This window comes from Lotus japonicus, chromosome 6 (assembly GCF_012489685.1).
Source record: "Lotus japonicus ecotype B-129 chromosome 6, LjGifu_v1.2".
Classification (NCBI taxonomy): Eukaryota; Viridiplantae; Streptophyta; class Magnoliopsida; order Fabales; family Fabaceae; genus Lotus; species Lotus japonicus.
Genome location: NC_080046.1, coordinates 54,463,917 through 54,481,483, shown reverse-complemented (window position 1 = coordinate 54,481,483; position 17,567 = coordinate 54,463,917). Strand labels below are relative to the sequence as shown.

The window sequence follows — 17,567 nt, the reverse complement described above, 5'->3', positions numbered from 1 at the left end:
ATACTTGAAAAGCAGAAGAAAATAAATTAGAGATTCCCAGGATGTGAAATGCACTTTTATTATTCTAGATTTCTAGCCATAACATTTGGATACTCTAACAACACATGGGGATGAACAAGGGGAATTTGCAAACTTCCCCTGGTAACAAATGATGAGAACATTGAGATGTGAAGAAAAGAGAAGAAAAAAAAACACATAGGACTTAATGACACAAAATCACAAACCCACATTAAGACCACAAAGCCAATCTTCCTGAACTTCTTTCAATAGGATGAAGATCTTATGTTCCGTTTGGTGTCATTTTCCTTGTCTCCCAATAAAATTGTGTCGTGTAGGCATGAATATGAACCTTGCACGAGCGACTTTAAGATGCCATGTCGTAATTTAATTGGTAGGACATGGAATGAGACACTAAATAGAAACAGTATTTTTCAGTCCCTTTTACTAGATGCTCATAGGGCTTAGAGGATCATTAAGTGCTGCAATGGCCGTTTGGATCTTTATCTGTAAAAGATCTTTCTCTTCTTCATTTGCCTGGAAAAACATGAAGAAAAAAAAACAACACAAAAACAGGTTAATATTATATACCTCTCAGATTGTTGTTATATATTGTTGGTTGCATTTGCATATCTTCTTCTGTAGAGTGCAGACATCATGAATATAAAAATTGTTCACCAGCACTTTTATCTTCTCCAATTTGGTAAAGATCAAAGAAATAAATTATTTTATCACCTATCAACTACTTCTAGATCTACTTATCATTACGTAATATTGGATTTAATAATTTCAATCCTAATTACTCTGATTAGGACTTTCTATCATTCCATTTAAAATAGTTTATTTTTCCAGCTCAAGCTGAACTGAAAGCATTGCTAACTGATGTGACAAATATCCTTTAATAATAATGTGCATGATCTTTTTGAGATTGTTTTCAAACTTTATAAAATTTTCTAATCGAAAGATTTTGTGCAAATTAACCCAAAGAAAAGTCAACAGCTTTGACAAACATCGATGAATAGTTGAAAACGTAGCATATAATAATGATGATCATGATGCTACATTTGAAGGTGAAATTTTGGCATGTGTTAATTATTTTCATGTTTATAATGTTACAATACTATTGGACAATAAAAAAAATTAAATTTGTCTTGAATAATTTCTTTGACGTGTTTTATTAATTTGTTATAAACTCGAGAAAAAAGAGAGAAGAAAATGATAAATGGAGAGAAACTAATAAAAATAGAGTTTAATGGATATGCACTGACAGTGTAAAATAGTTTTACACAGACATCCAATTGAATTCCGCCAAATCAGAAAATATCTTATTCTTTTAATTAAAATTAAAGTCAAATGTAATTATCTCTCTTATGTGGCATGCTTTGATTGGATGACTGTGTAAAACTATTTTACACTGTCAGTGCATATTCATTAAACTCATAAAAATAGGCCTATAAAATAAGGAATCCAAGAACAAATCTGGAAATGTTATTCATGAAGATGAAAACACTATTTATTTTTCTTAGTTATGTCACAATCTTAAATGTCTAATAAATTTTTTTTTGGTTACAGGAGGAAAAAGTAAATGTCTAATAAAATGAGATGGAGGGAATGATATATAAACAATCAAAATGGAATGAATTTTTATTCTTTTATTATTAACTAAGGTATTCCATGGTTGATAAACTCCACTTCCAGCGCACTAAGTGCTAGAAAACTGATCAAGATTTTTTTTTTACATTTGTTGAGAATAAATCTACATCAAGCCTTGCCCTCGATTGAATGATTTTTTTTATTAAATATAAATAAAATATTACGAGTCAAGTAATAGACAAGTCATTTTAGTGACGTAGGAGTGAAAGTATCATGACAAAGCTCTTACTTATAATAAATAGAAACTAATAATAGCGACACGCAATGCACTTCACATGTTTAAAATTGGGCAAAGAAAATATATGTATTATAATATACATATTATAGATATATAAACTACATTTTAGAAAAGAAAAGGTTTATCTTTTAGTTCTTATCACTTATGGTATGACTATCTTCAGCGTAAACTCTAAAGAATTGTTCATGTCATACTCATTGTAATTGTATGATATGCTTATGATTTTAAATTAGCATTGATGGGATTGCAGTCTACAATTAAGTGCCGGTGGATAAATAAGATAATTTAAATAAAGATATATAATAGAAAAAATTAATTAAAATACAAGTTAATAAAAATATCTTTTTTTTAATGACCCAGTGACCGCCGACCTGTGTTCATAGTAGCAGATTGTATATTGGCTTATAAAAATAAAGCAGATTGTATATTGGTTCACCGGTTTTTTAAGAAACCACCAGAGTAAGACTGGTTCAGATTTCCTCTTGTAACAAAAAAAAAGAGTAAGACTGGTTCGCGTGGATTCAGTTTGATAGCCGACTCTCGGTTGTAATGATTTTTGACTAAGTCAAAATATTATATGGTCAATAGTTGTAAGATTAATCATTTGTTTCATTATCGTGCACTAAAATAATTTTTTTTAGTTTTTAAAATTCTAAAAGAATATTTTTCAGTAATAAAATTTGTTCTAATGATTGTTTGGAAAAATTTATTATGTTCAATCTTAATTGAAAGAATTTAAATATGGATAGATAAAATTAAAAAAAAAATTGAAAATTTACTTAATAGTTAATACTAACTTGATTTAATTTGATTATACATGTCAAAGACTCAAAGCATAAGAATCATGCACAAGCAAAATGTCAATTATTTTAATTTGTACCGGGATGTTTAAGTCAGATAGGACTATTATGGACGACAAAACTACTTACTTTAAATATTTAACGCAATTGCATTCATGAGGACTCGAACTCGATACCAGTTTAAAAACATCATACTAGTTGTTTATTGACATGTTTAGTGGTAGCTAAATGACAAATTCTGTTAGTGGATTGTTTAACTCATATCTATGGAATTATAACTCCACATCTTAAGGTAGTGTTCTGTACTAGGGAGATCTGACGTCGGAAACTGACAGAAAGTAAACCCTAGCGGAGTACTAAAAATATCACAAAAGGAATATTCTCATTAAATGTTAAAAAGGTGCTTTTTACAAGGGGTTGACCTCTCCTTTTATAGAGGGAATGATCATAACGTGGACTTTCACTGTACTTGGGCCTGACAACCGGGGCCCAAGCCTCTATACATATAAGACAAAACTAAAGGAATCTTCCAGCTGGCGCGTGGACCCATCCAAAAGAAGGGCGGGCTTCGACGTTGTTCCACAAACCCCGCGATGGCTGCTTTCGTTTATCTAAATGCTTGATTTGGGCGGGAATAAGGGATACTTATGTCCCGCCCAGTCCACATGCCCCCAAGACATGAGACTTAAGTAAGTTGAGTCGAAATGTCTTTATATGCTGCTTCGTCGCCTGCTTTTACCATTTACTTCGTTCTACTGATAATTGTGTCGCCGTTCCTTCCTTTGTGTCCCGCCCAATCCACATGCCCCCAAGACATGAGACTTAGGTTCCTCGAGTCGAGACGTCTTTACAGTATATCGCCATTCTTCGTAGTAATGGGCCTGTCGTCGCATTCTTGCTTATGAGTTCTCGCCATTTTCATGTTTCTTTATATGTCACCGTTTTTATCTTTGTTGATACATCGCCGTTATCACACCCGTCAATCACGTCTTTTCAACTGACGCACGTATCCTTCTTTTCCGGGATTTTGTTATCATTTGCCATAAATGCAGTTGTGCGTCTCGAGGAGTTATGTCTTTTCGTTTCATACCTTTTCAAATTTCAAATCCCACGATCCCACGACCTTTCACAATCTTTCCCACTCATTTTCTCTCTTCCTTTTTCTTCTATAAATACCCTTTTCACCTTTCACTTTTCACTTTTCTGGAAACCTTCGTTCTGAAAACTTTTCATCGCAACTTTCCCTCTCTTCTTTGTTCTCCGGTGAACCTTGCTCACTCCGGCCGTCGTCATTGCACGGTGCTCCCCCATCGCCGACGTTCTCTTTACTCAATCCTCCGCTTCTTCCTCCGGTGAGTCCGTCCCCTTTCTCTTTTCTTGACACTGTGTGCCTTCTTCTTTTTTTTTTTTGTGTTTGGACCTGTTCATCTTCTTTTTTATTTTTATGAAATTACCCAGTATGTCGACACAAAACTTTAGCATTTCCTCTTTAGAACTCACTTCCCCTTCTACGGAGGGGGAAGTTTCTGCCCCCACCGTTATCGAAATTCAATCCTCGCCTTCCACTCATGAGGATTCCGGTCCCGCCGGCTCCGTAGACTCAATTCTCTCCTCTAATGGAGAGTTGTCTTCACCTGAATGGCGCTCAAACGCGCATTTAGTTGAAGATAAGTGTCTCTGGCGTTCTATCTGGAGCAGCGTTGGGAGCATTAATTCGCTTCGGATATCTGCCCAAGGGTTTACGAAAATAAACCCCGCCACCTCCAATAATGAAGACCTTCAGTTGAATGTTCTTCCATGTGGCGAGGATGATTGCGTTCTTTTGCGCAAAGAGCCAGCCGATGGATCGCCTAATTTCTTTTTTGTTTATGATTATTTCTTCTTAGACTTGAATATCAAGCTTCCATTCTCGCCTTTTATATGTCACATTCTTTCTTTTCTAAATGTGGCGCCTTGCCAACTCCAACCCAACGCCTGGGGTTTTATCCGCTGCTTTGAAATTCTTTGTGAACATTTGAGTTTCACTCCGACCTACCCCTTATTTTTCCTTTTTTATAAGTCAGTCACCACTAAACCGACTTCGGTGAAATGGGTTCCCCTTTTGGCCCGTAAGAACATGAGCCGGTTCACCGCCCTTAAAAGCCATTACAAAGTATGGCAGAAAAAATATTTCAAAGTTATGGAGTCGCCCGAGATAAAGAACTTGTTCCGAGATTCTGACAATAATCCCTTCTTCCCTTTTTACTGGACAAAAAACCCTCGCCGGAAAATATCCGTTTCATATGACGCCTTGGATGAATCTGAGCAAGGCATCGCCGATTACCTTCGCACACTACCAGTAATCTCTGGTCATGACTTGATTGAGGCGTCGAAATCTGGCACTTTAAATCAATTTTTTAGTAAGTTTATAATCTTGCACATAACTTGCCTTTCTTTTTGTGCATGTGCTTTATCTAACTAATACTTTCCATGTAGCTACGATGGGAAAAGGCAAGGTTGACACTAACCCATTGAAGTTGAAGGACTACCTCGCCCAGTCTACTGCGGCGGCCAAGAAAAGGGTCGCCGATAATGAACAGAAGAAAAAGAATGAAGATGCCTCGGGCTCTGATAACGTCAGGGACCCCAAACGCCAAAGAACCTCAGGCGCTGCTGGTGGTAAACCTTCTCATCAATCAGCTGGCGAGGCTTCCAAAAGGCAGCCTGCAGAGAAAAAGAAGGGACACGACGATGTCCCGCCACCTCACCAGGATTCAAGCTTACTGATTAACCGCCCACCAACTCCATTTAGCCAAGCTGGCACTAGCTCAGCCATTGGTGGCGAGGCTCCTCCCCCCTTGCTGAGTTTAAATGATCCTCACTTCAACGGGTTGGACTTCATGACCCGTACTTTTGACAATCGGGTCCACAAAGATATTTCCGGTCAAGGTCCCCCCAACATTGCTTCCTTGGCCATATTTCATGCACTTTCCGCCGCCAGCACTGTGGCGGGAATGGCCCAGTGCGTGAAAGAAGTGATTTCAGCCAAGAATCGTCTCGAGAAGAAGGTAGCCGATTATAAAACCGCCTATGAGCGAGCTAAGGCTGATGCTGAGACCGCCAATAAGAAGCTGACATCTGCTGAGGAAAAGTGCACTAAGTTAACTGCTGATTTGGCGGCTTCTGACCTGCTTCTTCAGAAGACCAAGTCTCTAAAAGAGGCCATCAATGATAAGCACACTGCTGTTCAAGCCAAGTGCCAAAAACTGGAAAAGAAGTACGAACGCCTGAATGCTTCCATCTTAGGGCGTGCTTCTCTTCAGTTTGCTCAAGGCTTTCTGGCGGCCAAAGAGCAGATTAGTGTGGTTGAGCCGGGCTTTGATCTTTCCCGCATTGGGTGGCTGAAGGAGATCAAGGATGGTCAAGTGGTTGGTGATGACGACATTAGCCTCGACCTCCTTCCTCAATTCAATGATGAAAGTGAGTCTGAAGAAGAAGAAAGTGATGGCGGGGATAGGAATGAGCGGAACAAGGATAAGGATCAAGAGAAGGAAGACCCTCAAGTTGGAGCAAGCCAGGGAAACGACGCCAACAATGATAATGTAGCTTGAATTTGTAATTTGTTTTTATTTTGTTTAAGTCAATTTTTTCTTTGGGCCTTGCCCTTTTGTTTGTCATCATTCTCAATCATGTAAGGGCGTCGCCCCTTTTTCTTACCTTTAATGAAGACCGCTTTAAGTTCAGTCGTTGTTATCTTGAGTTGTTACCAACTTTTGTTGTTACTTAGGTCTATATACCTTAGTCGATTTTTCGACGAGGCTTGGTTTCTAGTGGCCACTAGAATTGCCAAGGCTTGCAATATTGGATGGCGATACTTTCTTATTCCGAAAGGTTTATTCGCGGTATTATATACCTTGATACGATTTACTTTGCATAAACTCGTAATATAAATTAAAAAATTAAAAAGTAACTTCTGTTGAAATAATCTTCATTTCTCTTTCATACATGAGAACAATTGTCTCCATTCTTTTTACATGCCGCCTCATTAAGAACCTCTCCAAAGAAAGGAAAAAAGAGTGCGGCTTCATTCACCTTTGGTTGTTTCTATTAACTAAAATACTGCTTTAGATGAGAGGCGTTCCATGTTCGTGGAACCTTTTGACCATTTAGTTGTTCCAACTTATAAGCTCCTCCTCCAACATCGCCTACAATCCTGTAAGGCCCGCCCCAGATGGGTGAAAGTTTGTTGTGTTTATCGGGTATTGTATTTTTTCGGAGCACTAAGTCTCCTACCCTCATTTTTCTTGGCACTACTTTCGTTGAGAATTTTCTTGCAACCTTCACTTTTCCCGCCTCATTCCTTATGTGAGCCTCACGTTGTTCCTCGGGCAGCATGATTAGATTTGCTATTAAATTTTCCCCGTTGTCATTCTCATTAAACCGAGCCACTCGCCAATTTTGGTTTTCAATTTCCACTGGGAGCATGGCGTCAGTCCCATAAGTTAAACGATACGGGGTTTCCTTTGTGCTTGACTGTTCAGTGGTGTTGTATGCCCAAAGAACACCTGGTAGTACCTCCGCCCAAAGCCCTTTTGCTTCATTCAGTTTCTTCTTTAAACCTTTCAGGATAACCTTGTTAGCCGATTCAGCCTGCCCATTGGTTTGTGGATGTTCTACAGAGGCAAATCGCATCTCGATTCCCATTTCTGTACAAAATTCCCGGGTAACACTACTTGTGAATTGTGTTCCGTTATCCATTACTAATGCCATCGGGACCCCAAATCTACAAACAATCCTTCGCCACAAGAAGCTCCTGACCTTGGCGGCCGTGATAGTTGCCACTGCCTCGGCTTCTATCCACTTAGTGAAGTAATCAACCGCCACGATGATATACTTCATTTGTGCCTTCGCTACTGGGAATGGTCCCAAAATGTCAGTCCCCCACATAGCAAATGGCCAAGGCGCCATCATGGTTGTTAATTCTTCTGGCGGAGCCTTGTGTAAGTCAGAGAAGACTTGGCATTTTTCACATTTCTTAACATATTCCAGACAGTCCTTCTTCATTGTCGGCCAATAAAATCCTGCTCTCACAATTTTTACCGCCAAGGATTTCCCGCCTATATGGCTTGAACAAACACCTTCATGGACTTCCGCCATTATTCCATGGGCGTCCTTGGTGTCAACGCATTTGAGCATAGGGGACATAATTCCTCGCCGATACAACTCACCATCCACCATTGTGTAAAAACTGGCTTCCCTGCGTTTTGCTCTAATGTTCAGATCATCATCCTTTGGAGGATTTTCTAAGAAGATCTTGATTGACTCCATCCAAGAAGGCTCGCCCTCACTTACTGACTTGACTGCTTTCAACTTTATTTCTACCAAATCAATGCTCGGGCGAGGCAGGGTTTCCTGAATGACTGTTTGGTAATTGCCCAATCTCCCTGTGCTCGTCAATTTTGCTAACACATCTGCCCTCTCATTTTGTCCCCTCGGGACATGTTCTATCTTAATTTCTTTGACCCCCATCATCAATCTGCGCACCACTTCCAAGTATTTGGAAAGTTGCGGATCCTTTACTTGATACTCGCCTTTCACCTGTTTAACCACTAACTGCGAATCTCCCTTGATAAATAACTTTTGGACCCCCAGCTCAATGGCTAGCCTTAAGCCGGCGATCAAAGCCTCATACTCAGATTGATTGTTGCTCGCCTTGAACTCGAACTTTAGAGACTGTTCAATGATCATTTTGTCTGGACTTTCAATTGTTATCCCAGCCCCACTTCCAGTGTTATTAGAGGATCCATCCACAGATAGGACCCATTCTCCTTGAGTCTTCTCGCCTTCCGTGGGTGTTAATTCCGCCACGAAGTCGATCAAACTTTGAACTGTGACTTGGCCCCTTGGCTCATATTGTATATCATATTCTGACAATTCCACTGACCAGCTAACCAATCGCCCTGACAAATCGGGCTTCTGAAGTACTTGTCTTAAGGGGACATCAGTTTTAACTTTAACTTGGAAACTTTGGAAATAAGGCCTGAGGCGCCTCGCAGTTTTCAGAATCGCCAATGCAGCCTTTTCAATTTTTTGGTACCGCAACTCTGCCCCGTGTAAAGTGTGGCTCACGAAATATATAACTTTCTGCTTTTTTCCCTCTTCCTGGAGCAACACTGTACTCACCGCCTTGTCAGTAACTGCTAGATAGAGCACTAATGGAACGACTGGTGTTGGCTTGGAAAGTACTGGTAATGTGGCCAATGATTCTTTTAATTTGGTAAAAGCTTGTTCGCATTCCTCTGTCCACTGAAACTTTGAATTCTTTTTTAAGCATGTGAAGAATGGGGCCGCTTTGTCACCCGCCATTGGCAAGAAACGTGATAAGGCGGCCATTCGTCCTGTCAAACGTTGAACTTCTTTGACACTTGTTGGGCTTTTCATCTCCAATATCGCCTTTCCCTTATCAGGATTCACTTCTATTCCTCTCGATGTCAACATAAATCCCAAGAACTTTCCTCCCTGGATCCCAAAAGAACACTTCTCGGGATTCAACTTCATTTGATATGTTCTTAATTGAGTAAACGCTTCCTTAAGATCGCCGCCATGATCACTAGCCCTGGCGGACTTTACAATCATGTCGTCCACATACACCTCCATATTCCTGCCCACTTGTTTCGAAAAGATTTTATCCATGAGCCGTTGGTACGTAGCTCCTGCATTCTTCAAACCAAAAGGCATTGTCTTGTAACAATAATTCGCCTGATTGGTCATAAATGCTGTACTTTCCTCGTCCGAGGGATGCATCATGATTTGATTGTAGCCCGAGTAAGCATCCATGAGACTTAAAAGTTCATTCCCGGAAGCTCCATCCACAAGCTTATCAACATTGGGAAGTGGATACGAATCTTTAGGGCACACTTTGTTCAAGCTTGTGTAATCCGTGCACATCCGCCATTTCCCATTGGCTTTTTTGACCATCACAACATTGGCGAGCCATGTTGGATACTGCACCTCACGGATGAAGCTAGCCTTGATCAGTTTCTCAGTTTCTAATTGTACAGCCTTGTTCTTTTCTTCACTCATTCTTCGCCTTGGTTGGATGATTGGGGTCTCCCCTGGTCGTATGGCCAGTTTGTGAGTGATCACGTTGGGGTCAATCCCTGGTACGTCATTGATGGTCCATGCAAAGAGATCCAAATTGTCACTCAGCAGGGTGATCAATCTTTCTTCTTGCTCCTTTGTTAAACTGCTGCCAATTTTTAAAAATTTATCCTTAATTTGTACTTGCTTGGTTTCCTCCAAAGGTTGTGGGCGGAAATCATCAGCATCGTCTCTTGGATCCAAACTAAATCCTTCTTGTGGAAAGATTTCCGTGATTCTGTGACTTTCTTTGGCGGCCTTACGCCCATAGAGCGCCACACTTCTTAAATAACATTCTCTTGCTGCGTTTTGGTCCACATGTAATACCCCAACCTTTCCATTGCAGGCTGGATATTTAACAGTCAAATGAGCAGTTGAAATGACCGCACATAGCTTGTTGAGGGTGTCTCGCCCCAGGAGTACATTGTAATTGGCTCTGCACGCCAAGACCAAGTACTTCACTTGAAATTTCTTTACAAACTCTCCTTCGCCAAAGGCAGTTGGTATTTCCACATATCCCCGCACAGTGACACGGTCCCCTGTAAATCCTACCAAGGTTCCTTTATACGGCCTTAAGTCTGATTCTTTTAGCCCCAGGCGATCAAAGGCATCTCCATAAATGATATCCGCCGAAGACCCCTGGTCTAAAAACACTTTCTTCGTCACATAATTGTTAACCCTGATTGTTACCACAATTGGATCGTTGTCATGGGGAATCACATGCGCAAAGTCCTGAGGGGTAAATATGATAGGGGAGTGATTCACCCCACACTCGCTTTCGCTTGCCTCATGTACTGAGTGTACTGCCGCCACATAGCATTTTCTAGCCTTACTTGAAATTGCACCCCCGCCAAATCCTCCTGCAATAGATGAACATTCCCCAACAGGATCACCCAACTCTTCAACTATCTCCTTGCCTTTGCCTTTGTCCCCTTGGGTGATCCTAGCGACCTCTGGCGTTGCTGTGTCTTTAACGAAGTTTGCCAAATGACCAGCCTTAATCAAACGATCAATTTCCCGCCTTAAGTTCCAACAATTATCTGTCGTATGTCCCAACGCTTTATGGTACTCGCACCACCTATTGGTATCCACATTAGCTGGCGGCCGCCGTGGTGGTGGCGGGTACTGTACAACGTTTGTCTGCCCAACTGCCCTTAAAATGGTACTCAAGGGTGCATTCAACTTAGTGAGTGGCGCTGGAGTTGGCGGAGCACCATGCTGACCGGTTGTGGCTGCCGTGGGACCTTGAGCATTTTTGTGCCATGTATTCTGAAATCCGGGTTTGGAGTTTTGATATGGTCCCGGTCTTGGTACACGGGGGGTTTGCGCTACCCTGGTTTCCTTCCCCGCCTTGGGTTTCTCTTGTGAAACACCGCCAGATTGAGATTGCTTGCGCCCTTCCTCTCTTTCTTGTTTCTTCTGATCATCTTGTTCAATCAATATGAATTCCTGAACACGAGCACGAAGATCCATCATATCCTTCGTCGGTCGCCTCGTTAGGTCTCGATTCAGATCTCCTGCCCGAAGACCATTTTTGAAAGACGCTAGGCAAACATCCGGATTGTCTTCCTCCAATTGAACCGCCATTTTACTAAATCGCGCCATGTAGTTCTTGAGCTTCTCCCCTGACTGTTGATGTATGCTGATAAGATCAAACATGGTTGCCTTGGTAGTTTTATTGGCGGAGAATTGAGTTAAGAACTTTGTGGACAAATCAGTAAAATTGTCGATAGAGAAGGGCGGTTGACGGATGAACCATTGCATCGCCATCCCCTTGAATGTTGATGGTAACAACCTACACTTCACCTCATCTGTTGCTCCTCCAATAACCATTTTCGTATTAAAGTAACGCAAGTGTTCCATGGGGTCTGAGTCGCCTGAAAAGGCGTCCAAAGCCATCATTTGCAGATGCTTTGGTATGCCCACCCTTGTGATGGCGGGAACAAAAGGCTGGAACTCAACAACGTCTTCAGCCTCGAGCCGTTGTTCTTGCTTATAGTCTTGTCGCCGGGTTAAATACTCCACCTGGGCTTGCAATTGTTCATTCTGACTTTGCACTTTTTGCAAAGTATCCAACATTTGTTGCAAGGCCGCCGGAGTGATTCCCGTCACTACTTCTGGTGCTTTTCTCGGAACGCTGCTTTTGTAGTCGTCCAGATTCACGTATTCAGGCGGTGCTGATCGTCGCCTGACTCCTGGATCTGATCTAGCGATCAGATCTGAAGGTTTTCCCGGAGCAGCCTTCACCAACGACACCAGTGATTGTGCCACCGAGTGAACTCCTTCCGACGAAGCCTCCTGCTCCGGCTCTTGTGGTACTTCGTGATTGTTGTGTCGTCCACCGCCGCGGCCACCGTAACGACCACCCCCCCCTCCGGCGATGATCTCGGCGGCCCATGCCACACGAACGGGTTTCCATGGATCTTTAAGCTCACCGTCTACGTCAAGTTGTAGATCGAGGTAAGACCCACAGACGGCGCCAATGTTCTGTACTAGGGAGATCTGACGTCGGAAACTGACAGAAAGTAAACCCTAGCGGAGTACTAAAAATATCACAAAAGGAATATTCTCATTAAATGTTAAAAATGTGCTTTTTACAAGGGGTTGACCTCTCCTTTTATAGAGGGAATGATCATAACGTGGACTTTCACTGTACTTGGGCCTGACAACCGGGGCCCAAGCCTCTATACATATAAGACAAAACTAAAGGAATCTTCCAGCTGGCGCGTGGACCCATCCAAAAGAAGGGCGGGCTTCGACGTTGTTCCACAAACCCCGCGATGGCTGCTTTCGTTTATCTAAATGCTTGATTTGGGCGGGAATAAGGGATACTTATGTCCCGCCCAGTCCAGGTAGTAAGAAGATTTTTTATAGGGGTTGTGTAATCTTCCATCAGAGTGATTTTACGGTTTTACCCCCACCATAAGTAAAAAGTTTGAGTATAGGGGAGCATAAAACTTGGGCAGGGTTTCTTATGCTTGAATTAAACTGAGGTGGAAGTTTGGCGATATCATCATCATATCATATGTTTTTTTTTGGGTAAGCCAAATCATTCATATCATATGTAATAATTGAGAATAGTTAAGAACAAGGAAAACAATAACAACGTGCGCGTCAAAGTGGAAACTGCTGTAGCTCAAGGTCAGAGAGTCACAGCAAATACAGTATAAGAATGAGAAGCACGTTTTCAAATTTCAGGTCTCTTTTAATTTTTTCTTTCTCTTACGTACTCCATTCTTCCAAAGTTTCATTTTGTCCCTTTTTCATGATACGAAATAGACAGGACTGTGAGAATTGAAATTGATCGAGGACCATGTTATTACTAGTTTAGTTTGAATGTGATTTTGTTTTTTCATTGTCCAAATAAATATGGCATATAGTTGTAGGTGAGTTGAATGATATCCTAGTAGAGGGCTTGCCAAGTGCAATGTACAAAACAACTATGGGTATTATGTTACATCAAATCCAGTTAGATATTTTGAACACCAAATTAAAATCATTAGAGAATGACATGTTTGGGATAAGGGGGCACTATTTCTTCAATTTTCCCTCTTTGTCCGGATAAAGGATGTGTGGTTTGGAAATATCATATGAAAAAGGCGAAATTTCATTGATAAGTACAAAAGCGCGCGTTACCTAATTTGTATTTTGTTTCCTTCTATTTATATTTTATAAAAAATATGAAAATTTCTTTTGTCACACTTTTAATCCAACTTAAAAAAGAAGAAGAAAGATAACAATGTTTTTGTTATTAATTTTGTATGACTCAGAATGCATAAATAATGCTATTTTATGATTATTGATAAAATATATTTTCATTTAAAAAAAAAAAGATAAAATATATTATCCAATCTTGGGTCCCATGTTTATTTGAAGATTAGCTTTCCTCTTTAACACTTTCCTATATGCTTGAAGATTAATTTCTTATGTTAGAATAGGGAAATAGTTTATAGGAAAGAAAGCACTGATACATAGTTTAAACTGGAAAAAGGGAGGTAGAATCTTCTTTTGTTTCGAACTTTAAAACATATATGATATTCATATGTTCGTTTCCTTGATATTGGATTTCTCAAATATGGTTTGCATAGGCATGTAAAAGAGAAAAGAAAGTGGTAGCAAAGTTTAGAATTTTAAAAATTGAGAATATATATATATGTTCTTCTTTAACTTTCTTTCTAATAAATAATTTTAAGATTTAATTATTGTCTAGCGTTTCATCTTATAACAAAAAAAATACTGTCCAGCGAGAATTCCTCTCCCTATTATTGAACTTTGTTGTTGGGTAAGGGCACATACCCACCCAACATGTAATTTTTAATTATTATTTTATTAGAAAATTGAACTTTATATTGTTTGATAATTGAGACTCTAATATCTGTACAAAAAAAAACTCTAATATCATATCAAATAACTAATTATTTTAAAAATTTAAGTTATTGGATGACCAGATAAATAATTTTATATTATTATTTTTAACAAGAACACATTATTTGGTCCACTTAGAGCACTACAATTTTTTAGTAATTTCTCTAGTACTTATCTTAGAATAGAGGGATATCACACCCTTTAGATTTATTTATTTTTAACAGTATTATACCCCTTAAACTTAATTTGCTATGATTTTTTTTATAATAATTGTTTATAACTTATACATTTCATTTTTTATACTCTAAATAATGAATTGGGGAGTTCCAAATTTAAAAAGGACAACGCAACAACTCTAAATTTTTTCCTCACTCGGTTTTAGAACATGCTGGTTTACAGGCATCATAATTGCCCTTAATAAGTCTAAGTTTTCTATTAATTAAGTGAGGGGTGTTCCACACTTCCACTTTTGTTAAAGTGGTCTAATAGTTTACACTTTACAGTAACAAACAAGGCATGTAGGTCCCTAACTCTACATGTAAGTTTGCATGTTCTTTTATAATTTACTTTGTAAAGCATTTTACTCATCTATTATTATTTAAGGAAATTTATTGTGAAGCCCGGATCTCCCGTACCAACCAAATCTAATTAAATAGAAACAATAATAATGAAATAAAGAGGAGAAATTATAATATCACAACTCACAAGTAAGATTCTCTTATCTATAATTGAAGTATTTAATGAGATTAATCTCTCATCTCACAGTAATCGAATTTAGATCCTCTCATATATTATGTGAAAGATTTAGACTTTTAATTACTTTTTTAATGAAATTTGATGGTCATATTTTCGGTATAATTTTAATTTTTTCTCTCCATATATTCATTAAGAGCCCAAATTTCATTAAAAAAATACAATTAAAAACTCCGATATTCCTATAACATACACGAAGGGATCCAAATCCGTCCAACTAATTACATAAATAACGAAGAGTTAAATCGCTACATTAGTTTAGTTACTTGTGAAAACTCCATATGTCATATGATGTTAAATTTTGTATTTTTTTTTTCATGTGAGACACTTTAAATTTATAAAAGGTAACATAAAATTTAGGGTTAATCCTCTAATTGGTCCCTGTGGTTGTGTGGCCGTCTGAAATTAGTCCCTCCCGTAAAATCTAAGTCCTCGCGTTTGAAAAAGTGTGTGTAGCAGGTCCTCGCCGGAAGGACTAATTTCCACACACTTTTCAAACGCGAGGACTTAGATTTTACGGGAGGGACTAATTTCAGACGGCCACACAACCACAGGGACCAATTAGAGGATTATCCCTAAAATTTAGCATATGACAACATCATGTGATGTGATGCGATCTAGGAACCCTAATTGGTTGGAAAGTGAAACAAAAGGTGAAGACTGACCTCAATGAAGACTGTCTTCAAAAGCCTGCCTGAAAACGAGGTGATATTAGCTGTAATTATCTTCAGCTTCAAAGATTCGAACACCTCACACAATTTTACCATTGTGTCTGTCCTTTTGCTGCATGTCAAGCTCACAACAACAGTTTTCTCTCCCATGTATGTAACCCTGAGCTGCACCCCCACCAGATCAAAACCAATTATATATTATCTTAGAAATTTCACAAAGAATTTTTTTTAAATAACAATATTAAGTCTACAACAAACATGAATACCCCCACCTCACATCAATTTTATACTCTCAATAATACAAGAGAGAGAGAGAGTAAGAAAATAACCTCAAGGACTTCAATTGGGGTATTTCTAGAAGGAACAGAGTCATATAGCTGCTCTGTTCTCTTCTTCTTGGACCTCAGCAACACAGGCAGCTCCTGATCAAAGTCATAGCTTGGATTATTCATATTCTTTGGGATCCCAGATTCAAGCTCCATTATCTCAGCTTGGATTATCTTCTCTTGCTCATGCAAGTGCTCTATGTACTCAATTGCATCCTTAATAATTGAAGCCTTATCCATCTGTGAAATTGACCCACCATTCCTCATCATCATCAATAATTACAATTAATGAAGAAACCAAATTAATAATTATGAGTTACTTAATTAATCAACCACCAAATTATGTGAGGTGTATATACCTTGCTAATGTTGGGGACCACTGATCTAAGTGCAAAGAGTCTTTCATTGAGCTTCTTCCTCCTATTCCTCTCTGAAACAATGTTCTTAGATGCAGCAGATGAAGCAGCGCCATCAGGGGAACTCGAATCATAGTAAGATAAAGCTTCATCCAATCCCCAACTAGCATGACAAAATCACAAAACAAACACCATGTCAATATTAATCATCACTCTATGATTAATTTCACTCATTGATTATCAATAGATGTCAGTAGTAAGTAATTACCTGTCTAGCTCTTGGGTTTGGAGGAACATGTTGGTCTCCCAGTAATGCTTGTATTCCTGACCAATATTCTCCATGAGGATGAAGCTGTGGGAGATAAACACTGAGAGAAAAACGGAGAGTGAAGAATATGATATATGAATATGATGATGCTTTTTTCTTGGTGCCAGTGAAGGTGATTTATTTTTGTTTGCTTTTTTTGTCTTTAGTCTTTGATGCTGTGAGCACTCTGAGAATTATTTATAGGTGTAATATTGTGATGGAAGAGGGTGATGGTATTTAGTCACGTGTGGATAAATGGGATTAATTATTGTGTTGTTTGTCCTTTATTCTATGGTCAGGTCTTCGGGGTCTGATGTTTGCTGCTTCCTAGAAAGATCCAAACCGTTCAAACTTTAAGGTAAGATTGTCTAATGAACCCGCGTTTGTGACATGATATGTAATCATTCATTTATGGTAGTTGTGTATAATTAAATAATAGTAATAGGTTGGGAACCAATTATTTAGCCTGTTCATAGAAGTAAAAGGGTAAATTATGATAAGTGTTGTGACAGGAAATAGGAAATGTAGAGAGAAAAATGAAAATAAAAGAGAGAAAATAATATGTAAAGGAAAGAGAGGAAATGATATGTAAAGGAAAGAGAGGAGTGAGTATATCATAACTCCCCGTTTTAAACCCGAAACTCGCTTAAATTGACAAAATTTTAAGTGTTGCGGTTGGGTCGGTCTACCTTGCAATGGGTGGAAAATTTTGGTTAAGGGTTAGAGCGTTCGGGTATGATGTGCGAGTTGTTAAATCTTTTTTTGGTGGTGAGGTGACTGACGTAGACATGTTTCAAATGCGGGTCAGACCCAATACGAACTCAGTCATACCTAATCACTTCACACTTGATATACTCATTGTCAAGCAAACAATTATCCAAAAGTTGAAGTTGTTAAGTAAGGGTACATGAATGATTGTATATTATTATTATTTCTAACACGTCTCCTCACACAAGAGTCTGTTTGGACTTGAAGCGTAGAC

At 39.1% G+C, this 17,567-nt stretch overlaps 1 protein-coding gene across 1 annotated transcript; it reads right to left on the bottom strand.

Annotated features, from left to right (window-relative positions):
- Window positions 1–42: 42 nt before the first annotated feature.
- On the bottom strand, window positions 43–16,769 carry LOC130722403 (transcription factor bHLH35). Its single transcript, XM_057573115.1, has 5 exons — window positions 16,547–16,769; window positions 16,282–16,441; window positions 15,926–16,162; window positions 15,591–15,761; window positions 43–534 (listed from the first exon to the last, which is right to left on the bottom strand). The coding sequence occupies exons 1-5, from the start codon at window positions 16,618–16,620 to the stop codon at window positions 445–447; spliced, it is 732 nt and encodes a 243-aa protein (XP_057429098.1). The 5' UTR covers window positions 16,621–16,769; the 3' UTR covers window positions 43–444.
- Between the last annotated feature and the right edge of the window lie 798 nt (window positions 16,770–17,567).